The 26,687-nt window shown below is 42.7% G+C and overlaps 1 protein-coding gene across 36 annotated transcripts in view; it reads left to right on the forward strand.

The window, feature by feature from the left end:
- The window catches only part of ADGRL3 (adhesion G protein-coupled receptor L3), an 806,525-nt gene that overhangs the window by 758,615 nt on the left and 21,223 nt on the right, over positions 1 to 26,687 (forward strand). For 11 of the 36 annotated variants that reach the window (XM_043545207.1, XM_043545208.1, XM_037896545.2 and 8 more), the window contains 3 exons: positions 13,466 to 13,594; positions 17,353 to 17,370; positions 19,879 to 22,237. The exons of 2 other annotated variants lie outside the window; for them this stretch is intronic. In XM_043545207.1, coding sequence (XP_043401142.1) covers positions 13,466 to 13,594; positions 17,353 to 17,370; positions 19,879 to 20,681 — 950 coding nt within the window. In that variant the 3' untranslated portion in view covers positions 20,682 to 22,237. Of the gene's footprint in view, positions 1 to 13,465; positions 13,595 to 17,352; positions 17,405 to 19,878; positions 22,238 to 26,687 lie in introns of those variants that run through there. 23 more of the 36 variants (XM_037896561.2, XM_037896556.2, XM_037896558.2 and 20 more) reach the window with 7 other exon arrangements.

Here is a 26,687-nt window from a genome sequence, read left to right on the forward strand (position 1 = left end):
AGGGACAGTCTCTAGACTGTCAGAGGTTTGTTTGGCCTCCAGTCCTTCTCGGGGGAGGTGAATTCTGAAGTGGGCACCTGTCCCCTGATGGAACCATAGATGTAAGAGTTGGCAATGACTTAGTGGGTCACCCCATGCCTTCTCTCTGCCAGCTCAGAATTGAATGCTATGGTATATTTTCTAGCATCTTGTGCAGCACAGGATTATACATCACAAGCAATGGGGCTTCCAGCCCTTCCCTTGGGGGATTACTTCTCAGACCTGTTCATCACACTGCCAGTCAATATTTCCTGATAAAGCAGACTGGCTTTTTAATTTCTCAGTTCATTGCCAAAACTCCCAGTAACATCCCACTAATTCACTTCCTTTCTCCCTTTCCGCTTAGCCAACGTGTGTGTGTGTGTGTATATATATATAGAGAGAGAGCTCTTTCCTGCTGCATAAATGCATCCAGCTCCCTGATCTTTTAGCAGCGCTTCTCCAAACTCCCTCCATTTCCTCTACATCTCTCTAGTAGCTCCTCACCACAAATGGCATGGAATATCGATGCACTATTCCAGATGTAGTCACATCAGACTCCCTAAGAAGGGGTTATCATTTCCAAGCTCTGTGATATGAAGCCCATATCGCTGCAACCCATATAAATTATGGAAAAGCCATCAGGTGGTGCTGTCATAGAATCATAGAATATCAGGGTTGGAAGGGACCTCAGGAGGTCATCTAGTCCAACCCCCTGCTCAAAGCAGGACCAATCCCCAACTAAATCATCCCAGTGACGGCTTTGTCAAGCCTGACCTCAAAAACCTCAAAGGAAGGATATTCCACCATCTCCCTAGGTAACACATTCCAGTGCTTCACCACCCTCCTAGTGAAAAAGTTTTTCCTAATATCCAACCTAAACCTCTCCCACTGCAACTTGAGACCATTACTCCTCGTTCTGTCATCTGCTACCACTGAGAACAGTCTAGAGCCATCCTCTCTGGAACCCCCTTTCAGGTGGTTGAAAGCAGCTATCAAATCCCCCCTCATTCTTCTCTTCCGTAGACTAAACAATCCCAGTTCTTTCAGCCTCTCCTCATAAGTCATGTGTTCCAGTCCCCTAATCATTTTTGTTGCCCTCCGCTGAATGCTTTCCAATTTTTCCACCTCCTTGTAGTGTGGGGCCCAAAACTGGACACAGTACTGCAGATGAGGCCTCACCGATGTCGAATAGAGGGGAAGGATCACGTCCCTCGATCTGCTGGCAGTGCCCCTACTTATAAAGCCCAAAATGCCATTGGCCTTCTTGGCAACAAGGGCACGCTGTTGACTCATATCCAGCTTCTCATACACTGTAATCCCTAGGTCCTTTTCCGCAGAACTGCTGCCTAGCCATTCGGTCCCTAGTCTGTAGCGGTCCATGGGATTCTTCCATCCTAAGTGCAGGGCTCTGCACTTGTCCTTGTTGAACCTCATCAGATTTCTTTTGGCCCAATCCTCTAATTTGTCTAGGGCCCTCTGTATCCTATCCCTACCCTCCAGTGTATCTACCACTCCTCCCAGTTTAGTGTCATCTGCAAACTTGCTGAGGGTACAGTCTACGCCATCCTCCAGATCATTAATGAAGATATTGAACAAAACCGGCCCGAGGACCAACCCTTGGGGCACTCCGCTTGATACCGGCTGCCGACTAGACATGGAGCCATTGATCACTACCTGATGAGCCCAACGATCTAGCCAGCTTTCTATCCACCTTATAGTCCATTCATCCAGCCCATACTTCTTTGACTTGCTGGCAAGAATACTGTGGGAGACAGTATCAAAAGCTTTGCTAAAGTCAAGGAATAACACATCCACTGCTTTCCCCTCATCCACATAGCCAGTTATCTCATCATAGAAGGCAATTAGGTTAGACAGGCATTACTTGCCCTTGGTGAATCCATGCTGACTGTTCCTGATCACTTTCCTCTCCTCTAAGTGCTTCAGAATTGATTCCTTGAGGACCTGCTCCATGATTTTTCCAGGGACTGAGGTGAGGCTGACTGTCCTATAGTTCCCCGGATCCTCCTTCTTCCCTTTTTTTAAAGATGGGGTCTACATTAGCCTTTTTCCAGTCATCCGGGGCCTCCCCCGATCGCCATGAGTTTTCAAAGATACTGGCCAATGGCTCTGCAATCACATCCGCCAACTCCTTTAGCACTCTCGGATTCAGCGCATCCGGCCCCATGGACTTGTGCTCGTCCAGCTTTTCTAAATAGTCCTGAACCACTTCTTTCTCCACAGAGGGCTGGTCATCTCCTCCCCATGCTGTGCTGCCCAGCGCAGTAGTCTGGGAGCTGACCTTGTTCGTGAAGACAGGGGCAAAAAAAGCATTGAGTACATTAGCTTTTTCCACATCCTCTGTCACTAGGTTGCCTCCCTCATTCAGTAAGGGGCCCACATTTTCCTTAACTTTCTTCTTGTTGCTAACATACCTGAAGAAACCCTTCTTGTTACTCTTAACATCTCTTGCTAGCTGCAACTCCAAGTGTGATTTGGCCTTCCTGATTTCACTCCTGCATGCCTGAGCAATATTTTTATACTCCTTCCTGGTCATTTGTCCAATCTTCCATTTCTTGTAAGCTTCTTTTTCGTGGTTAAGGTCAGCAAGGATTTCACTGTTTAGCCAAGCTGGTCGCCTGCCGTATTTACTATTCTTTCTACACATCAGGATGGTTTGTCCCTGTAACCTCAATAAGGATTCTTTAAAATACAGCCAGTTCTCCTGGACTCCTTTCCCACTCATGTTATTCTCCCAGGGGATCCTGCCCATCAGTTCCCTGAGGGAGTTAAAGTCTGCTTTTCTGAAGTCCAGGGTCCGTATTCTGCTGCTCTCCTTTCTTCCTTGTGTCAGGAACCTGAACTCGACCATCTCATGGTCACTGCCTCCCTGGTTCCCCTCCACTTTTGCTTCCCCTACTAATTCTTCCCGGTTTGTGAGCAGCAGGTCAAGAAGAGCTCTGCCCCTCGTTGGTTCCTCCAGCACTTGCACCACGAAATTGACCCCTACTCTTTCCAAAAACTTCCTGGATTGTCTGTGCACATGGGCTGAATTTCAGCTGCTGACTTGACAATGAAGGGCTTACATTTTAACCATGTATTCCTGTAATACATGGTAGGAAAGAATTCTGGTAGATGGGACTAAATAGGTTGTTACCAGTTTATTTTCACTTTGTAAAATGTAGATCCCCTTTGCACTAACAATTGCCTCTGCACTTTTTATCAGACATACTTTCATGCCAGAAAAATTATGATTTCTAGCATCGAGGGTAAAGACTTGGGGAATTTACAGTTACTCATTTTTCTAGTGATGTGCAAAATGAATCCCAGTGCCGATTGTCTTCTAGTTTATTTGACCTCTCTGCTGCCTGAAGCTATGTTAGCCAAGATTTGTTGCAGACATTTCAATGATGTGGCATCCTACCTTTGGGAGATCCTCGAGGCTGCTGTGATTTTGGGATTGACAGACGTATAATTGGAAGTCGGTCATTAGGTGGATCAAATTTAAAGAAGAAAATGGAGGGCAAGGCAGTTTCTGAAAGCAGAGCAAGCTTTGGGGAATATTAGACCCAGCGCTGTATTACTGCAGAGCAGTCTGAAGGTAGTGACTTTGGAGGAGGAATGAACAAACTGAGTAATCTGGCCGTGCACCAGGGAGATCTGCAGATGTCAGGGGGATGGAATCTTTTTCCATAGCCTAGAAGAGTAGCAGAGCTTCTCCATGGAGACTACTGCAGACCCAGGGGAGTTGTCGAGAACAAGAACAGATTGGAAACAAGGCATAACTTTTTAACGGCGAGAGTAATTAACCACTGGAACAATTTAGCCCAGGATCGTGGTGTATTCTCCGTCACTGGCAATTTTTAAATCAAGAGTGGATGTTTTTCTAAGAGATCTGCTGTAGGAATTATTTTGGGGGCAGTTCTCTGGCCTCTGTTGTACAGGGAGTCAGACGAGATGCTCACAAAGGTCTCTTCTGGCCTTGGTATCTCTGGAAAAAACCCAACCCCATGCAGTGGGATCTGACCTGCTCCGAGCATGCCTCCAAAGCAGGGTTCAGGGACACCCGCCCCTGCAACTGTGCTTGGAGAGACACAGAGGGTGGAAGGCACCCTGCATGGCAGAACGACCCCACTTTTCTGCACTCAGAGCCTGTGAGGAGAGTGGGGAGCTGTGTCCCTAAGAAATAAATGCAACTAGAGGGGATCTGAGATGACATGAAAGCACACAGTACCAGTATATGAAGGGTGTACACATTCAGGAAGGCATGATGATGGTAGAAAGGGGTATTGCTGTGTCTTGGGAACACACACACCCTTCCCCTTAACCCTCCAGGGTCCCAGCCAGAACTGTGGAAGAAACAAAGAGAAGACTATCCCACCGGAACCCTTTCCAGGTTTGGCAGAGTTCAGCACATGCTGGGCGAGAAGCTGGAGAGCACCATGTGAATAATGTCACATGCCGCATATAGACTTCCTGGGGCAGGTTTTCAAAAGCTTTCAGGGCCCATTTTCCAAGGGCTCAGCACCCATTTTTGGAACATTTTCTCCTCATTCAACATACTGAGCTGTTTTGCAAAGTTGGCCGCTCACTTTGGTGCCTGACTGGCCGATGGGCCCTTGGAAGTCTGTCTCCAGATGGAGATGCTGAGCAGTTTTGAAAATCTGACTCTGTGTGTGTCTTCGGATCCAGTCACAGAGCTTCAGTTAAAGGGAGTCCCAGACACTGGGATCTCAGCAGGTATAAGGAAAAGGAAATATAAACAATAAACATGTAGGTTCATTCAGGTACTTCCTGAATATCAGAGGAAAGTCCAGATTGCAATGGTGGAAGCTCCAGTGTTTGCCAGTTAAACTCAAATGGCCAAATGATTGATATAAGAACTGCAAGTTACAATCCTGCACAGGACTCTGGTCTTAATATATCAAATGCAAATATGTGCGTGCATGCATATATATCTCTTATTTCTGCATTAAAGCATGGAATGTTTAATTTCAGACAAAGATGGCCCAGAGCTTTAGAACCTCATTTGTTGAAACTCTGTTTCACCGCATTGAGTATTAATAGCTTCTCAATGAATAGATTAGATGCTGCAAGTGACAACAAACCTATTTGAGAGAAATTTAATAGGCCAGTTTATTGAAGTTTATTAGCTCAATTTTGTTGGCTATTAGAAGAACAGAGCCTGATAAATCTAAGGTTTCAGAGTAGCAGCCATGTTAGTCTGTATTTGCAAAAAGAAAAGGAGGACTTGTGGCACCTTAGAGACTAACAAATTTATTTGAGCATAAGCTTTCGTGCATCCGATGAAGTGAGCAGTAGCTCACGAAAGCTTATGCTCAAATAAATTTGTTAGTCTCTAAGGTGCCACAAGTCCTCCTTTTCTTTTTTTGATAAATCTAAATGTCCAAGCGTTTGTTTGTGGGTACCAGCAAAATGCTGGAATACCTGTCGTCCCCGCCCCACACACATACACACACCTCGCCCAATGAACATGTCTCATTTGACTCTTCATCATTGCATTAATGGTTTAAGTAAATTGAATGAGAACTTGAATAAGAGAATCATTTACAGACTTGGAAAGTCTGCCTGTGAAGGACATTACTGAACGCTGATAAGGAAAGCCCCAGGTCTGGCTCAGACAAGCTTGCTTTCCTGCTTTTTATGTAGGCAAATGAAAAATGTTTAATTTCAGACAATTTTCAAAGAATGCAAATAAATACATTTATACCAGAATTAATAAAAACTGGCTAGAATTCACACACTTCTATCAGCATATCCCAGCTATTTCAGTACCAGCAGAATTAGAGAGTTGAATTCTCTTCTAGAGTTTAGCCTTAGGAATTTGGAATAAGAAATCCTCTCAAATCAGTCATTTGTATTGTGAACCTGTGTTTCTCGACTCATTCACCAGTCTCCAAAAATGAATGAGAATTTCCTGCCTCAGGGCCATGCTCCAATAATGTTAGTGAGTGAAATCTTTCAACAAGAGACTCATGACCCGGTCTAGTTCAATATCATTGACCCCGGCTGAAGAAAGGATGATCCCGTGGTCAGGGTACCAGACTGTATTCCCTGCTCTGACTCAAATTTCTTTTGTCAGCTCACGCAAGCCACCTGGGGTTAGATCCACAAAGGATCTAGGATTTAGGTGCCTAACTGCCACTTCAGGTACCCAAATCCGAAATTTAGATCCCAAAATCCCCACTCAGCTGTAGGCCTCTGAAGTCGCTAGGCATCTCACTGTCTGCAGGCAAAGTCCCCGAGTTGCCTGATTTGAGGCAGGAACTTGAACCCAGGTCTTCCAGGAGAGTGTGCTAGCCGCCAGGCTATATAGTCATTCTCTCTCTCTCTTTTTCTGGCCCAACAGCTATTAAAGTATTTCATGTCAAGCGGAACAGCTTCAACAGGAGAGATGGAGATTCACCCCAGAATCCTCCATAGCGCAGTGGTCAGGGTACCGAAGTTGGAGAGCTGGGTTCCAGCTCTGAATCAGACTGAGTGAGGTCTCCCACATCTCAGCGAGAACTCTAACATCTGGGCTATTGGGCATAGGGGCGGGGGAGGCACTGCCACCTTCTCCTCCATGGTTTTTTTTGGCGAGAAAAGGCTGACTTGACTTAGGAGCCTCACTCCAGTGGAGGGTTCACGGCTGAGAATCCTGAGCAGAGAAAGGCCCAGAGTCGGGTTCCTAAGTCCCTTTGAACCCTCTCCTGGAGTTAGGTGCCTAAGCCTCCCCTTAGCATTTCCTATTGGCTAGTTTAGGCAGCTCCCTGCTCAGCATGCTGGTTTCTGTGAATCGGAGTCTTAGGTGCCTAATTCTCCCCCTGCACTGCAATGGGGAACCTTGGTGCCTAAGTAGGGGCTGTGGATTTTACTGGGCAGCAGGGGGGCCTAACGCTAGGTGTTGCAACTGTAACCCTAAATCCCCTTCGTGGATCTTGCCTTTAGTCTGGGTCCTAGTTCTGCAGCTGTACAGTGATACTTCCTACCTCTCAGGGGTGTTGTGAGGATAAATACATTTAAGACTGTGAGGCTCAGAGATACTGTGGTCATGTAGGCCATATAAATATCATAGAACGATACACTGGCCAGTGCCAGCTGCTGCAGGGAGTAGATACTTAATTGTACAATACTATAGCATACTGGGGTGGAAAAGGGGTTGAGGTTTCTTCTTTTTGAAGGGCACGCTGGCTAAGGCCTGGACAATTTTAGACTGGAATGGAGAAGGGTTGAAGCCAGGCATAACAGACTGGGTCCGTTTCCCTCAAACTGGGTTTGTGAGCATGGTATTAATTGCACAGGCATGTGATCCTAGAGAAAGGCACATCTCTTGAGTAACTTTGTTAATTGCTTTTGAAAGGTAATGCTTTTTCACCAAGTATGAAGAAGCACGTGAATGCATTTCCTTTATGGTGTTTACTGGGTAGACCAGACAGACAATTCAAGTTCATTTAAAGGCCTTCCACACTGCTTTGTCAGCCAGCTGTCAGCAAGAAGTTATTTGAATTGTGGTCCTGAATGATATAGTCTAGACTCGAGTGACATCCACCTGTCATCTTCCCTTTCATTCTTTGCTTTCATTGAATGTTTAAAAGCATACCTATTAATGGATGTGCAGTTCTCTATTAAATGCATCACATTGAACTCTTCCAAAATTATTTCTTCATTCAATATCCTCCTGCATCAAGGACGTGAATTTCTGTCTAACAAAGCGGGAAATAAGGTACAATTCACGTTGCACGCTATAGTAAAAATGGTATCTACTTTCATATACACACAGAGTAGATAAATTAACAATTTAAAGCCTTTATGTGCAGTTATAGTCAGAAGAGTGACTGTAAAAACTGGCATCATGGTGTTTGTCATTTGTTCTCCCTCGGCTTCTATATTGGATTTGCAGAGTTTACAGTTCAAAAGATGATTTTTCGAACTGACAGCCCGGCTGCCTGGGATATAAAAATTATGCCTCTTAAACCTCCACCAATAATAAAGATTCTGTGTTCAGAACTTAGCTTAGTAAAAACCATGCATGGAGAAAACTAGAACTTGGTTCCCTCTTTAGTGACTGTGTTGGTTCTGCATTGTTAACAACAGTCCAAGTTGGCTTGGTCAGTAAAATAAGCAGCTATGACTCGAAGATGCCCACAGAGTTGGTATGTTGAGTACAGCTGAGTGAGTATTGCAAATAAATAAAATAAAAAGGGGGGGGAGGGCACACAACTATTTGGATTATAGGATAATTCATTTGGACTGTGTTTGCACCTCTTTTTTATTTGCTTTTGGTGTATATTCTAGCAGATGACTTTCCTAACAGGAACTTTTGCCAAAACAGAAAATGTAAGCAGAATATTTGTGAAATGCAGATTTCAGATTCATCATGTTGACTTTTCATTGAGGAAATCTGATTCTAAAGGACCAGTTGCAGATGACAGTTGCTCACATTAAATAATAAACTTGCCTCTGAAGTGATCCCACTGAAATCAGTGGGACTACTCCCCAAGCAAAGGACTACTCACCGCAAGTAAGCGTATCAGAATCTGGCCTTACAAGTGACACTCATCCAGTCCTTCAACAAAAAGAGATCTTGTAACAAATCAAAAAAGTTCATCTATAAAATATCAAACTCTCTCACAGACCAAGAATAAGTCACTGAATGTATCCAACAAGTAATTCTGAATAACAAATCTGAGAAAATTGTGATCTGTCTGCTGAAAACTCATGAACAGAAAAAGTGGCGAAATGAGTTGAAAAAATTATTTGCTACGAATTACTCACCCAACTCTGGTGTTGAGTAAGAGTGTGCCATTCTCACATGGTAAATCTCTGTTTATAATCATAGTGTTTAAACGCTTTATTGGAGATAATCCCATACCAGCAACCTGTAACTGAGTATCTATGAACTTTGAAGGTGCTTAGAATCTCAACCAGGATCTAGATCTGAATTGCACAGCTGCTTTTTAGCTATATGTTGGATTGAACCAAATCCTAGATTAGAACTTTTGCGTTGTTGAAACAGAAACCTGAGTGTTGCTGTCTCTTTGTATTATTTTGTTCAGAGTTACAACTTCTGATCCTTGTATGCTATGGTTACTCGCCTTTGGCTACTGGCTCCGTTTTTGGTTGGCTCCTCTCATTAGACGAGCACACCCCAAGATGTGTGTCTGGGACGATCCTTGATTCTTTCCGACTCCATGGCCACACGCTTACAAGCATGTAGAGTGCAATGATGTTTTGGAAAGCAAAATTAAGGTGCTATCGATAGCATCTCTTCAACTTACAGAACCCCGGGAATTTCCACTCACAGAAGCTGACAACCAGTCACATGTAACTAAACAAATAAATTATGTGTTTGCCGAATACGCACAATATGCAAGTGCCATGAGAAACTGAGCAGAGAGGTTTTATGCAAGGAAGGCTATCATTAAATGCTAGCTACATGAAGAAGATATTGGGGGCATATCCTCAGCTTGTGTAAATTGGCATTCCTCCATTGAAAGCAATGGAGCTTAGGATCCAGCTATAAGTGAATAAATAAGAAAATACAAACTATGAACCAGATGCTTCTGGTTGAGGATATTGGGCAGACAGCCAGGGATAAGTCAGACAGCACATAGCAAGGAAGGCTCCTCACACCGAGTGGAATCCGAACAGTCAGTTCACAGACACAGCCTGCTTCCTTCTACTTTGAAACTCACGTGCCCCGGCCTTCACTAGCAACTTTCAAAGCACCTTTCCTTTCCAACCTGTCACCCCATTCCACACACTTCCCTCTCATCGCAGTCCGCACTCTGTTGCCGTACCGTCTCCCACAGGCTCTGTTGCTAAGTGCTCTAGTTTGTCTGGCACGCTGTTTCTTTGGGGAAATAATTCGCTTCTCTCTCGCTCCTTTTTCTTCCCAGCCACTTGTTACAGAGGAGCTGGAGTCTTATAGAAACCTTTGATATTTTTAGAAACCCTGCTGCTCGGATCACATGTCTCCTATATTTGGCTTTGCTCATTATTTATTACCAAGGACATTTTCATGAAAACAGGAGGGTTATTTGTGAGTTCACCTGCCCCCCGCTGCTCATTCCTCATCTGAAGTCCTAATCCTCTCCTTCTAGTAGCCCTGGTGGTTGCCATGGTGATGTTGAAGTCTAACAAAGAAAGCCGGATGGAAAGTCAGAAGTGTGGCTAGCTAGTGTCAGGGGTTTGGATTTTTTTATTACTGACCTTCCCTTTTGAAAAGAGAGCTCCGTCATTTTTTAATATTATTTTTTTAATTAAAGCTTTAATTATCAGTCATTTGGAGCTCCTCCCCGCCCCCAAGCAGTCACTGGAGCTGGGAAGATTGTGCTTCTGAGATTGATTCATAATAATATCTGTCTCTTACGTAGCACTTTTCATCCACAGGCTTGAAAGTGCTTTACAAAAGAGACCAGTAAGCAGAAGGGAGGGTCTGGAAGGCAAAATTAGGGGCTGGATCCAAACTCTTTAATAGTAACATTATGTATTATTTTCTTGTAAAGACCAAGGTCCTATTTGCTTTGACCGTCCCATTTTTGAAAGAAGCAAGGTCCATGATCCCAGCCGCCTTTTACAGCGAAGCAGGGCCAAATTCTGTGCTCAGTTACTTTATAAATCCAGATTAAACCCTCTGACTTCAGCGGAGTGAGTTACTCCAGATTGGCGCTGCTGTAACCAAGAGCAGAATTTGGCCCCAGCCGTGCAATGAAATAATTTTTAATGGAATTGACCTGAGTAAGAAAGAGAGAGAGAGAAAATAAATTATTATTCTTGTTTAGTATATTTATACGCAGTCTGTGTGAGGCCAGTTTCTGTCCCTGTCGTATTGGAGAGATATTATTCATTAAGAGTCAGAATTGCAAAGTCTGACCAACTGTGTATTTTTTTTCAAGTTTCCCATCAGAGGTCGGGTGTTCGTTTAAATGAAATACTGTAGCAGGCCCTAACATACACAGCCTGGTAGTTCACTTGGTTTTTCAGGAAATCCACCTCCATGGTAGAGTCCCAAGGTTCTTATCAGCAGCTGTGTATCCTATGTGAAATGTGGTGGGCAGGCGTCAGCATCACAAAATCACCATTACATCTCAACAGAGAGGCCAGCCCATAGAGGCCGATTGTACTTGTCATCAGTGGGGTGGTTCCTTCTGGGGTTGGTGAGGTGCCTTGGTGGTGAGGTAAGACGTGCACTGCCGCCGAAGTGCTCTAAGATAGAGAGAGGGAGAGTCTCCAGGTTCCTCAAACTAGCCCCTTCCATCAGCAGTAAATCCAGATGAGAATATATATATATGTGTGTGTGTGTGCGCCTGGCTGTCATTCTGGTGCCCAAGGAAAGCATCCCACACTCTTCACACCGCATAGCTACAGTCCCTGTCCTCAGGGACATGCAGACTGCTCCCTCTAGGCAAGATGCCCCCCAAGGGGCAAGGCCAGAGCCATGGGCTTCCCTGCCCCCCAACCAGCAAAGGAGGTAACATTATACCTCCTGAAGGGCAGAATTCCTCTTCCCGTGGGGTGGCAGAGCTCTGCACTGCACCAAGCACAGGGCTGGGCCTCCAGGGCATGGGCAACACGTGCTGTACAGACGGGACCATTGGAAGAGCCCGTGCTAAGCAGGAAGCAGGAGTTTCAGTAGATAACCATAGGGCAGTTTCCAGCTCTTTGTAACAGAGTGAAATATACAAATGATCTGGGCAGGTAATGACATGCAGCCACCTCCTGGGACAACAGCCCCAAGTGACACACAGACCCTTCTGTCCTGGGTCTGCGTGAGCCGTGCCCCAAAATGGCTGCTGTCCTCTCCCCATCTCGCACATGTTCTTTGTAACCCCTTCTGTTCTGTCATTTTTCCCCTTTTGTTGCTAAGTCATGTTCTGCTTCCTCTCCCCTGCCCTCCCAACTCCCCACTGCCTCCCGCCCTCACTGCAGGCCTGCATATTGTTGTGACTGGGGGTGTCCCCTGGCATGCCCCACAGATGAGCTGAGCACCTCTGGAGCGGAGGCGCCGGCCTGTGTTGGGTACTGCAGTGGAAGCAGGGAGGGCAGGTTGGTGCCTTTTGAAGAGCCATCTACACCCACGGCTGCCCATTTGCAGCAGGTTGTTGAAGCAGAGGTGTCATTCTGTTTTCTTCACTCCTACTCTCTTCTCCACTGTCCTGCAAGCCCCCTCTTGCCCGCTGTAGCACCTCTTGCCCCGGCAGGGCCTGCTGACCTGGCAGGGAAGTGTGAGAGACCAGGTTAGGCCAGGTAGTAAAGAACATGTATGCGCTTGATTCTTCGGGCCAGCGACCGAGGGAATGTCCCTTCTCCCTGCTCCTAGTCTGCAGGTTGGTCTTTGGTAACGATGCTGTGAGCCTTGTCAGATTTTCAACTACCCCTTTGCGTGGGTGTGTATTTCTGCTGGGGTCCTCCCTTTCTCCACTCTCCACCTTGCCACTGGTGCTCTCCACACACACAGACCTACCAGCCACCTCCATCATTCCGCACCTCTGCTTCAAAAGGGGCTTTTGGCCTGCTGCAAATTGGCTAAGGCAGGGGAGGGAAGTCATTGCCATGCATGCCAACTTCCTTCCCTTAGACAACAAGGTAGGTGTCTCTGGTCACATGCTGAAGAGCAAGAATCCAGCAGCTCATCCTCCCGAAATTTAGCATAAAGAACAGGCTGGAGTTGTGTCCCCTCAGCTTCCTCTAGGTTGTAATTTCCAAAACGACAGCCAACGAGGACGTGAGTGAAAAATTATATTTGCAAAGGCAACGTACAGCCTTGGAATAGCAAGACCTCTTTGGGCTGCACTCGTCCTGTCTGTAGGGACTCTTGAAAGAATGATGATGCTCATGCTTGTAAGGGCACATTGCTGCTGCACATTAGGGTGTTACCGAGTGGATTTAAAGCACAGAGGATAGAATTGTACCTGCCCTATTGCACGTAAATAGCTGCTCCCTGAATAAGAGCTCTCTCATAAGTGCCCAGAATCTTAAGGCAGCCAACATTTTCCATCCTTCCTTTTTTATATATGTTCCGAGCGACCAGTAAATAAACCTGAGTCAACAGTGAGAGGTGAATGTATTTTCATGTGAGTCATTGTTATTGTTTGGTTCATTTGGCACTTTCTGGACAGGGTCCCCTCCTCCCCCCCATTGTGTAGACTGTCACCTTTTGTCGTATCCTTGCTTATACTTTGAGCAACTAGGGAAACCGCCATAAATGTGGCTTATCAGCATTCCAATCCATTTTCTTTTGCATCGACTTGGATTTGTGCATTGTCAGAAACATCTGTGCTGCTTTAGTGGCATATAGTTTTCAAGTCTAATTAGCTGGCTGCTTGTAATCAGGACTATTTCAACTGTTGTCATGCTGAATGTTCTTTTTTCCTTTTTTTTTTTATACCACATTTGCCTGATTGACCTTTTTTTTCTCTGTCTTTCTATCGGGCTGCTCCAGGAGCCATGGCTAATCATCTTATAACCAATGCTCTGCTTCGTCCTCATGGCACTAACAACCCTTATAATACATTGCTCGGGGAATCGGCGGTCTATAACAACCCTTCTGTCAGCATGTACAACACACAAGGTGTGCAGGAGTTTCTCTCTAATTTTTCTAGTGAGAGTCCCATTTTATGTGGCTTATTTAGGGCCATTTTTTTCTTTTTTCCCTTTGTTTCCCCCCCTTCCCTGTTTTTTTGGAACTGGGTATAAATAATCTCTCCTCTCATCTCAGTACATTTTTCCATTTTCCTTAGGTTTTTTCTCACTAGCCCTACCAAACAACCGACCTCAGTTTGATAGCCGCTCATCAGATCCATTCAAATATGTGTGGTGGTTTTGATTCTTTTGGTTTTGTATTGTTTTAGTCATCAGTGTGTGTTTTGTCTGCTGTATCCATTTATCGCTCTGTTGTCAGTTCGTTTCTTTGTCATTCATTTTAGAAAGAGGAGCACCTTTCAAGGTAAGTGAGGTCAAAATGGCCTTTGATACCAAAGTTACTATTGCTTTTGAAATAGCATATAGAAAAATAAATTGTCAATAGCTCATCAATGTGTCTGTCAAAGATTATGCATTAAAAAAAACCACACCCTTGAGCTCTAAGAGGGATGTGGAAGCAGAAATCTAAACCGATTCCAAAGAGAGCAGATATTAGAGTGGGGTAATATATGTATTGTCATGTAAATAAATGCAAACTGCATGTGCTCTAAAGAGACCAAATAAGAGCTCCAGGAAACTAGAAACTCTTCTTGTAACCTTATTCTAGTAAATGGGAATCAAATAGCTGCAAAGAGTCAGCTGGACCTACTCTATATGATTCTACTGCAAAAAATCATTCCCTTGTGACCTATATATTTGTCTTCTGTATTTGCTCTGGTTGCATGAGTAGACTATGTTTGTAAATGAATGTCACAATGCTTTTTGTTATGGATAGGTCTATTTACAAATGATTTGGGGAATATATCTGGTATTTGGACACTTGATCAGGTTGCATCTGTTAAGTTCAATAGTTCAGTCTTTTATCCTTTTTTTTCCCCCCATAGACAACTGAATCATTGGAGAGTAACTCTGCTTTCAAACACAAATACTTTCCAAAATGTCAGCTCTCTTTATTTGCTCCTCTTCTAATTAAGGTGTCCCTTTGCAGTAAAGGGTCTCATAGGAAGTAAATAAATAACAGCAACAGTGCAAGCAATAAAGATATGTTGTAAGATGCAGCATTGTTTGTGATGAAATTATATATTGAATTGTATCACCAGGGTCTTTTATTTCCAACAACAAGGGGGAAAGCATATGCATTTGACCTTTTTTCTGTTCATAAATTTCTTGAACCGTACTAACTTCTCACAATAAATTAGATTGCACTAATTCTTGTTAAAGGAATGAACATTAAGCGTGAATTGCTCTGAATTTTAAGTTTGTTATATCACAACTGTTGAAGCAAGTTTTGATAATCTGTACAGTTTTGGCATGTAAATATTTATATTTTCTTGCTGGAGAAGTGTTAAGGTTGTTACTGTTAAAAAGATGCTATGCTTTAAGATTAACATCATTTTATATCTGCTTTCAAAACTAGCCAGGGGAAGTTTTAAACTGGGTTATAGAGGTACTTTCTGGATGGCAGCAGGTAATGTTGAGTCAGCATTTGGTTTATTGTAATCCCCAATTTTCCTGGCTGTGTGTCTCAGCTCTACAAATGTGCTCAGGGCTGAAATATGACAAAAAGTTTCTTCTAGAAAGTGCATTTAAAAAAAAATTTGTTCGTCTAATTTTAAGGCCCAGATGCTAAAACTGTTATTTGCACTGAGTAGAACGTCATTCCACAAATAGTCCCTTTGATTTTAAGGTGTTCCTCAATACAAGGGAGGAGAACCGGGGCCAGAGAGGTTATAAGTATGCTAAAAGCAGACCTGTTCAGGGTTCAGTCAATAGAAATTAAAGAGAACTCCGCGAGTACTGATGCCAATAACCCACTGGATATTTGCCATTGACTTCAGTGGGAGCAGAATTGGAGTCATTATTTCTGGGAGACTACGAGTTTATTGCTAATCATACATATATCCTGGGAAGTAAGAAATGTAATACATATTGCCTTCAAAACTAGGTGATTGTCTCTGGGCAGGAGTTTCTTCGTACTGTTTGACGTACGACCCTATGAATTTTACAGAAGTCCATATTGCAGCCCCAAGTTAGTAAATACACGTTCCACAAAAGGCCTTATGAATCTCCTGAGATTCATGCATACTGACCCAATAGCCAAACTAACGGAGCCATTGTGATAATCTATTGAGTCAATAACACATTTTATAAATATACGCTTGGTGCCACTTAAGCATGGCTTCTGTGCGCTTCCCACGCACTACGAATTGTCACCACATTTGGTTTTGTCTTGACTGGGATTTAATGGTTACAGCACGCTAGAGAACATCTTCTATCTAACATGTTCTAAAACTCTAATGTAGACAAGGCAATGGTTTCTTGCACCTCCCTCTGAAATGTCTGGTGTTGGTCATTGTCAGAGACAAGGTACTGGGCTGAATGGACCTGGGGTCCGATCCAGGTCAGCAATTTCTATGTTCCAGTGTATGTTAGCGCTGTTCAAATTGAAGATACCTTCTCTGCTCTAGACTTTTATAATGTGCTAGCTAAAACATTCTAACCAAATGTCACTAAATCTTAATCAAGATAAGCCCTTTGGATCTGCTATTTCTGGGCAGGGAATCTCTGCAGCTGCTCTCCCTTGCAAAAGCAGAATTCAGCACTGTTTGTGGGAATCTGTTTTCATAATTATTTGACTTCAGGGGGAGCTGTGTATAGCCCACTTGCAGACCACATGCCCTGAGGGTCCCAACTTGCACTCTGTACTGTGGCAGTTTTGTCTGAGAACAGGTGTTTGCCATTAGGATCCAAAGCCCATTGAAACCAATGGAAAGACCCTTCAGGTCAGGCCTTAGAAGTCAGTGGTAACACGCTCGATTCCTTTGATGCTATGGGTTTGGCCAATAAGGAGTGAATAAGGTAGTAGTTGAGAAATTGTGGGGTTTGCTGAACCATAGAGGTTGCCACAATTTGGACCTGAGAGAGGAGGTGTTTTCACTGGATAGGCTGAAATCAATTCAAGTCTTGGATAAATGATGGGTGTTTTACAACAGCTTTTGTGAAAGATTATTTTAATAGAAGAAGGAAATAAGATAACATAAATGAGGTGTGCCACAAACCAATACAAAATGGGAAATTGAAAGTTAACAGTTCATCCTCATCTTTGGTGTGTTTGGTTTAAAAACAAAAGCAAATAAATAAATAAATGCTTCATTGCAAAAGATTTTAAAATGCCAGCACCCCCTCGTTGAGCAAAACCCCCACAGTAACAAAACAGTGTGTGCAAAAGATGGAAGACACAACAGTTTAACAAGGAAATGGGTTTCAGTGTTAACTGCTGGGGTGGTTATAACTAACAGTAAGTAAAGACATTCATTCTAATGACACTAAAGGTGTCTGCCTTTCTGAGTTGGGATTGCCAGTTTAAACTTTACATTTCCAGATGTTTATTCTTGATTTGTGTTGCACCCTAAAAATGTAAACTGAGATGAAAAAAAATCAAAAAGAGATCTTTTTTAAAAGTAACATGTTTATTATTGTGCTTAAAACATTCTTTTTGGCTAAAATGTCAGTATTTTAACCTGAAATAAACCATGTAACAGATTCATGTATTCTGGGCAGTGGAAATTATTTCTGTTAACTCTTTTTTCTGCATATCATCAATTTGCTTTTTACTCATGTTTCTCCTACTGTCGCTGTAAGCTTACTTGTTGTTTTTTCTTTCCTTTTCTTCATGCTGTCGTTTAGAGCCCTACAGAGAGACAAGTATGGGAGTAAAGCTAAACATTGCATATCAAATGTAATTTTTTTAGTTCACTTTTATTGCATCACATATAGATGATGTAGTTATTAAAAACAGTTCATCTCTCACAATTCTGAAAACAAAAGAATAAAAACCATATGGATTAATATATATAGATATTATATATATTGATACAGATTAGATGCTTTTGTTGTCTATTTCCTTTTCTGTGTCATTTACCCAACATAGGTTCTAAGTCTCATGTAACTACGTGTGTGTTACATTGTTTTAAATTAAACATTTTTATTTGCAAAGTCATAAACCTTTTATCAGTTTATATGGCATATTTCATTATGAAACTTACTCTATTTCAAATGCAATGCATCCACGTTATTTTCCTACAGAATCTTCCAGCCTCCAATTCTATGCATTGGCAGCAGAAATAACAAGCAGTGTCTCAATGCATAAGTTACTCAGCCATGACCATCAAGCAGACACTGTAGGAACAATCACTCATTACATACAGTCCTTTAAAAATATTTGCTTTTTATTTTCCTTAAACGTTGTGGATCATTTACGGAGACCTTCTAACATGAAAATAAATGGCTTTGTTCTATGTCTGTGATGGCTAGTTTATTTTATGCATGACTTTCCTTGTTTGTTTGGAAATACATGATACAACAATATACCGTATGCACCAGAAATCCCAAATAGGGATGACATATTCAGGACATTTCACTCAAAAAAAGAACAAAGTCTGCAGTAGCACTTCCCAGTCTTAGATAGCTATACTGTAAGTACTGCATCACAGATATAGACTGAACCCGATATTTTCAGAAGGTTCACTAGCAGTGTATTAAGAGTTTTTCTTGCTGATGTGAATGACCGTTAATCTTTGTTGTCAACACAGAGTTGCTCTAATCCACCACTGCTGGTTCAGTGTTGTCTGTGATTTTTGGCAGCATCTGAATGCACTAACTAAAAAAACACATGGAAAGTTTCATACAGTCTTATGTTGGGTGTTCATTCTAGTGACCACAATAGTCATTAGCGTGATAGCTTAACATGCCAGGACCTGATTCTCCTCTCACTGAAATTGGATTTACTCCACTAGCTTCAAAGCAGTTACTCTTTATCTACACTGGTGTAAGTGAGTGAAGATTCAAGCCCCTGGGTTTTCTTTACAGTGTTAGTAGGTTTATGAAAATTTGTATAGTTAATTAAATAGTTTCAACAAAACCAGCTCATTCCTAGAAGGCACTGGCCTCGTTTCTGCAGTTATCTATGTACTTTTTCCTGCTGTAGGTCAGAATTCCTAACATTAGAGGGATACATTTTCAAAATGGCAGGCAAGCTTATAACTGGCTGACTCATGCAAACGTGACTAAATACCCAAGCAGCCTTGATGAAAATGCACCCCATCAAATCTACAGTGCCCATAATCCCTACAGCATGCACTGTCCCTGCTATTGAACAAAGCTACCTAATGAAAAAGTGAAACTCAGAAGCAGCTTTTGAAAGAATATAGTATATGGAGCTTAGCAATAACAACACTCACAGAACTGTAATCCCTAGCATATGACTATGATATAAAATTCACAGCACAGCATCATGCAAATAATTTTGGCCATGCCCTTGTTACAGAAGGGATGTGATGTATAATTTCTTTGCAAACATGTCTCAAAGATAGAAACTGATATAAAAAATCAAACACCGATACACAAGCTAGTCACCATGAAGCAAAAATTATAAATTATATCCATACAACCCCATTGCATCAAGAGGAGTCGCATAGGTGTAAGGAAGATAAGAATATCCCCCCAAGAGCTCATGTATGCAATTGGTTTACTAAACCATGATTTGGGAATGGGATAGCTACACTGTAAATACAGGTCCTCCTATTATGAAATCAGTGGTGCTAGGACAATTTATACCAGTTGAACATCTGCCCCATAGATTTCTTAGTTTTAAGTAGGGTGACCATATGTCCCGTTTTTAAGGGGACAGTCCCGTTTTTGGAGACTTTTTCTTATATAGGCGCCTATTTCCGCCCCCCCCCCTTCCTCCCCGCGCACACACACCCTGTCCCTTTTTTTCACAGTTGCTGTCTGGTCACCTGAGTTTTAAGGAACATATAAAAGAAACTGAGATAGCATTTGGGAGCAGCTATGTGTGATATGAACAGGAGCAATTTGGAGAGGGGCTGTTCCTTCTTATAAAATACTGACAAATCAAGTGCAATACCTGATACCAGACATCATTTTCAGTGGAAAAACCTTAATCTTGTTAGCTAGCGCTCTTGTTCCCATGTAAAAGATTATTAAGCTTTTTTGTTTATTCCATAACGCTACGATTGTTATCAAACCCAATCTAACTTTTGATTTTGTTTGATATCTATTTTTACACAGCTGCTGTGTTAATGTAGCAACACAGTGCAGCATTGATTGATTAAGAAAATGTGATGTTTGTGCGAACCCTGCGCGAATGTCCTGTTTTGCCCAAGTCACCCTCTCTTGTGTGATGTTTTTCAGAGGGGCTTCTGAACAATGCCAGGGATACAAGTGTCATGGATACTCTACCACTGAATGGTAACCACGGCAACAGCTACAGCATCGCCAGCGGCGAGTACCTGAGCAACTGTGTGCAAATCATTGACCGTGGGTATAATAACCACACCGAGACTGCCCTAGAGAAAAAGATCCTGAAGGAACTCACCTCCAACTACATCCCTTCCTATCTGAACAACCACGAGCGCTCCAGCGAACAGAACAGGAACCTGGTGAACAAACTCGTCAACAACATCGGCAGCGCGACCGAGGACGACGCCATCGTCCTCGATGACGCCACCTCCTTCAACCACGAGGAGAGCCTGGGCCTGGAACTCATCCACGAAGAGTCCGACGCCCCCTTGCTGCCGCCAAGGGTTTATTCCGCCGAGAACCACCAGCCGCACCACTACACCAGGAGACGGATCCCGCAAGACAACAGTGAGAGCTTTTTCCCCTTGCTAACCAACGAGCACACAGAAGACCACCAGTCACCCAACAGGGATTCTCTGTATACCAGCATGCCTGCACTGGCTGGCATGCCCGTCACAGAAAGCGTTACCACCAGCACCCAGACCGACCCCCCCACGGCCAAAACTGGTGATGCCGACGATGTGTACTACAAAAGCATGCCAAATCTAGGCTCCAGGAACCACGTCCATCAGCTACACACTTACTACCAGCTGGGGCGAGGGAGCAGTGATGGTTTTATAGTCCCACCGAGCAAAGACGGGACTTCCCCTGAAGGGAGTTCCAAAGGACCTGCTCACTTGGTCACTAGTCTATAGAAGATTAAGCAAAAATGTAAAACAACCAACGTCCCCTCCCTCTTGTCCCTAACACCTGGTTTACCGTTCTGAGTTAATACAAGCAGTGGTAATATTGTGCGTACTCCTAAATCTTCGTGCTGTTCTAAAAAACAAACAAACGGTCAGACTTTTTTTTTTACTGGAATTTTTAGGCCAGCCCGGGGAGAATAATAACTCATGAAATTCCACCCCTTTCCTCCCCTCCCTCTCTCAGACAGACTTCATTATGTTAATGAAAGAGATACAACAGATAATGGCACACTTCGTGGCCTTCTCAAGTTATGCTGTGTTTGTTTAAACATCCTTGATGCTCTGTTGCTATTATTACTGAGGAGCTGATTTAAAAAAAAAGAAAAGGCCAAAACGTGCGTTTGAAACTAGTAGAGAGGACGCATCTCGGTGGGAGTGCTGCACAAAGAACAAACAACAACAAAAAATAGCCAACCTCTTTATTATGAATCTGTATCACATAATGGTTTTTGGTCACTCACAACTTGATTTAACTGCAGCGCGCTTAGCTGTGGGAGCAAACAAAACAAAATCTAATGAAACGGAAGGGAATTCTAGAATTATATATGCTACACGCATATTTTATGTTTTGCTGTATTAACTGATAAAAAAAACTAATGGCAGAAAAAAAAAATTGAACAATTTCTATGTAATGTACAGATACTAGCATTGCACATATAGTCTGCTTTTTGTTCCTCCAGAACTTGCGTCCCTGTTAATGTAGTGGAAGAAAAAAAAAACTTTTTCTGTTGTGCTGGTCTTGCAAATTTGTCCACCAGTAGGAGCAAGGTTTTTCATAAATCCTTTTTTGCCATTTTATTCTTTAAAAATGTCACTGGGCAAAAAAAAAAAAAACACAAAAAAACAAAACAAAAAAAAGTCACTTTCTAAGGCTCGTATTCTAGTAATACGATCACAAATTCTTTCCAACCGATGGAATTTTCTTTTCTCATGCTTTCTCTTTCTTCAGTCGGTGTATTGCCAACAGAAATTTTGCAGATTAGAGCAGGGCAAACTTTATGTTTACAGTGCACAACTGATAATAATAATAATAATAATATGAAGCATATTTGGCAAGCCGTCCCTCACCCAGGCAGTAGGCACGGTACTAGAAGCCAAGAGATCTCTTATAGTTATAGCTGGGCTTCTGCATGTGAAAACAATATCCCTGTAGGAGTTAAGAGTCTTCAGGCCTCAGTCTGGTTCCCGATCTAGGCACTTGTACTGCAGTGGTTAAAAAAAAGAAATTTGACTGTCTTTTAACAAGAATTTGAAAACCAACTATTTTGACGTGATTAAAAAAATCCTCTGTTCGTTATTTTCCTAACAGGGAATTTATTTATTTGACAGGATTTGAAGTAATGTAGGCTTTCCGGAGGTAAATTAGCAGCACAGATTATAATTTTTTTTTAATTTATGATCCATTTTGTATGGTCTCAAAGTTGAATGACCTCATTACTAATATTTGTTGTAAAAGTGAAACTTGTTTGCCAACCAATAAACAACTGATTAAGATTTAGAAGATACTGTATGTACTGTACGACTAATCTTTCTCTTCATTTTTCTTCCTTCCTGTCTTCAGTGCGAGAGTTTTGATTCCTTTAGGCCACGGGTGAGCAGGGGCCAAGGAAAGGAGCCCTAGATGAATAACTTAAGCACAAAAATTATATAGCTATGGCTGACTGGAAGGATATAGAAAATCAAACTAGGTGTACTTTGTCTTGGGGTAGGGATGAGAGGAAGTGAACTTGCTTTTTAGAAGGTCACTGCATAGGTCTAGTGGGTTTCTACTGTATAAACTAGCCTATGACATGAAGATAATTTAAGTGCAGTATTTCATGTGTTGTACCTTTTTAGCACTGTAATATCCATTATATCTTTTTGGTACTTCGGTTCTTCTGATGTTACAATCCATTGGTAGCGTGGCAAAGAGTAAAACAAGTCCACATTAGGTCTCCCTAGCCACCATTTGTGGTCTTTATATTTTAATGGTGTGGACCAGTGAGAAACAAATTATCTAAAAAAAGAACACTGGATCCTCCCAACTATTCCATGGTCAATTTCAGCCACTTTATAGAGACCTCCAGTTTCTAACAGGAGCTTGATGGTTCCTCCGAGTATTTAACCGGGAAGACATATATAAATTACTTTCCTAATCTGGGGTGTCTCCTTTATATGTGTTGTTTGCCATACCAAACTCTCCTCGAAATTCATTTTTTACTAGAGCACAATTATATAACTTTCCCAGAGATAAAATATGCAATTTAGAAAAATCAACAAAATAGAACAGGAAGATTGACAACAAAAATAAGTGCCTCGGGGCACACTCAGTACTGATATAAAGTGACTTAGATACTAATTTTCATAGAGCCTTTGTGCCTTGGTCTGTCAAGGTCTGGTCCTGCTTCCGTGCAAGTCAGTGGCAAAACTCCAACTAACTTTAGTTAGAGAAGAAGGATTCGGGGTGGGTAGGTGATGCCTCTATTATTGCATGCTTTCCCCGCTTGAAGAACAAAATACGTTGGCTACACAGTTGTTGACTTTAGGCCACATTCTGTTATCCTTTACTCACCTTGAGTGGTACTTTATTCTGCAAGCAGCCATCCTGACTTCAGTGGCATTACTCCTGAAATAAAGTACTAATCAACATTTAAGGGTATTAGAATCTGGCCCTGAGAAATCACAAACAACGCAACACCACACATTGCTAGTTATCTGGATGAATTCTGCTAGCCACTTATTCAGACTGGAAATATGTGTTGAAGGGAACCCCATTTTTGAATGTAGGAGGTAACCACAGAGAGCTGGCTGCAGATGCTAGATTTTACCCTCAAGAACAAGCAGCATTCTACTTCAGTGCCTAGCCATTGGGAACAAGTTGTCTTTGTAGCCCTGTGGGAAACACCTACAACCCAGTCTTCCCTCTTGGTCTTGATGCTGTCAGCCTGATGCCCTAAAACTTCCTGCCCTTTTTATTATTATGGGGTCAGTGTGATTGAGACAAATGGCATGCTGTAGATTTGCGCATGCAAAGCAAAGACAATTTCAGATTCTCTATGGACATAACTTCAGTGCAGCGAGTCAAGTGGACACTGCTGATGTTCTACTATACTTGAATTATGTATATTTTTGAGAAGGACAAAACCTTCAACAGCAGTAGACTCCCAAAATGCTTGTAGAGGGACATGGCAGAATTAAATCCAGACAGAGGGTAAGATCTTTCACAGTGAATATTGTCATAATAAAAGGCCAGTGGCTGATAAAGGTGGCGTTTACTGGTGTGCCTGATGTAGAACAAGAGCTCTTTTATGGTTGATACATTGGTGAATCAATGTATCCTAGTGAAAGTTATCCTTGTGATGTTGGCACGGTCATGGTCTCCCTACCTTATCCATTCCACTGCCCATTTATTGAGGAGTCAACAGGCTTCCTTCCCCTCACCTCTCTTATTTTCCCTACATTTGTCAATCCATGCTCTCTCCTCCAACTTCCCTCACTTCTCAACTCTCTGGGTGCAGGAGACGCTTCATTTTACACCGGTCTATTTTCATCCCATGCCAACCCTGCATTACAATATCCATTCTTATTGCAACATACAGACATCAAAAAGGTTGACTCACAAAACCGAGGGGATAAAATTGCTATTTCTGTTAATGAAATTAATCCAACATAGTTTTCACAGAATCACAGAAACTTAGGCTGGAAGGGGACCTTCATTCCCCCACCACTTAGGCAGGACTAAGTAAACCTAGACCATCCCTGGTGGGTGTTTGTCCAAACTGTTCTTAAAAACCTCCAGTGATGGGGATTCCACAACCTCCCTTGGAAGCCTGTTCCAGAGCTTAACTACCCAGAGAGTTAGCAAGTTTTTCCTACTATCTAACCTGTATCTCTCATGCTGCAGATTAAGCCCGTTACATCCAATCCTACCTCCAGTGGTCATGAAGAACAACTGATCACCATCCTCTTTATAACAGCCCTTAATATAGTTGACAACTGTTAAGAGGTCCCCCCTCAGACTTCTTTTCTCAGGACTGAACGTGCCCAGTTTTAAGCCTTTGTTGCTTGGTTTTATTTCTCGCCCTTTACTGTAAGGCATGGTCCCATGTTGTGTTAACCATCTGGACACTGGCATGGTGAAGGCTACTGTATGCTGACCTGTAGTCGCAGGACAGTGGATTCTACTGTGTCAATGAGTACCGATTTTAACTGAGCTACAATGTGTTGATGTCATCTGCATAATCTGCAGTACATAAAATTGAACTCTGAAGTTCATGAATTTAGTCCTTGAAGTCTGAAATTTTCTGCATGTAGCAGTGAGAAAGTCAAAGCTGCTAAGCACTTCCCAAGTATCAGAATATTTCGAAAACACAAAACATCTGGAAAGCACAGCAGATAAGAATAACTGAAGTGTGTGTTTAGAGCGGGGTGTGCACACAAGCATGCCTATGAGAGAGACATCACAGTCAGCAGCAGTGAATGCTATAGTTACAGCTATAAATTCGTTTATATTTTAACATGCTCAGAACTTTCCAAAACAGAAAGCTTTGAGGGCTGAAATGTGTATGCTTTGCCTATACTGGAAGGAATTTTGTTCCCCAAGGCTCTGCAAAATGTCATCTACCTTTTTGATTTACAGGGAAATGAAAAAATAAATACATCTTTCCCGCCTAAAAATATCTTGATCACACTTAAAGAAAAAAAAAAGGAGGGGGTCAGGCTTCAACAAAAAATGGATAAATGGATGGACGCTCCCACTTTTTGAAAATTTTGGTCTGAAGTTAGGTTCCTAAATCCACTTTTAGGTATCTGAATAAGTGGCCTGATTTTCAACAGTAGCTGAATTCAGTGGTGCTGCTGATGGCTCTGCACCTTTTGGAAACTAGACCTCTTATTTAGGTGCCTAACTTCAGACATCCTTTTTGGAAAAATCTTGTTCACAATCCTTCCCTGGAGTGCTTACTTTGCCGGGAATGGGGGAAGAATGAAAAGCATGATATGATGTCTACTTTGTGATTTTAGACAGCCCTGAGCAACAGGCAGTGGGTAAGCTGCATTCCCCAGGAGTGGCCTAGGAGGTGCTGTGACGCAGAGATCCAGTGTTTCCTTTGCTCCCTGTAATTTTCTACTCGGCTGCATGCTAGAGGACTGAACCAAGACTCCACCCATTTCCCATCCCTCCCAACCAAACTTCTCTGATGGGGAAGCAATGTGTAGACAGCAATGACTTCCACGTACTTCTTTGTGTGGGCATGTTGCCAGCTAAGCTATAGGTAATTGAAGTGACAGCTCGCTGGCACTCACTAAGATTTCAACAGTTTTATGAAGCCCTTCTGTCTATAGGCTGACTGCAGAGTGTCTCTGTCCGGCCTGGTCGGCATCAAGGCTGCTGCAGGGACAGTTTGCATTAGAGAGATTGTGAAAATCTGGAACTCTAGAGGAAAAATTAAAAGAGGCTGTCAAGAGCTTTTATAAATATTTTACTGTCTGTTCTCCTCCTCTCTGTCAGGGCTGTCTCTAAATAGCATCCGGCAGCACTGGCTTCTAAATGTCTCTTCTGCAGCTGGGGGTCAGCAGTATGCAGCAGTAGTATGGCTCCATCCCCTCTTCCTGTCAGAGCACCCCTAAACTGCAGCCAGGAAGGGGCAGAGGTGTAGAATTTACTGTGCTGGGCCTATGCCACCAGGCCAAACCCCAGGCGGCTGCCTAAACTGTCCAAAGCAGGAGGGCTGGGGGCCAGGATCTGGCCCTAAATAACGTAATGTACAGATGCTTATGTAAAAATAGCACCGCTACGTACTGTTACTGGAAACTGAATTGCAACTGCCAAGCTTTGCAATTGTAATAGTGCATCCTTAATGTAGCAGTCACACCACGTTTTTGCATCACACACACCTGCGCAGAACAGCATACACAAAACAGAAGACCCTGCAGACTTCCACAAGCAACAGGACTAAAAAGATATCTTACCGTACT

This window comes from Chelonia mydas, chromosome 4 (genome assembly GCF_015237465.2).
Source record: "Chelonia mydas isolate rCheMyd1 chromosome 4, rCheMyd1.pri.v2, whole genome shotgun sequence".
In the NCBI taxonomy this organism is placed as follows: Eukaryota; Metazoa; Chordata; order Testudines; family Cheloniidae; genus Chelonia; species Chelonia mydas.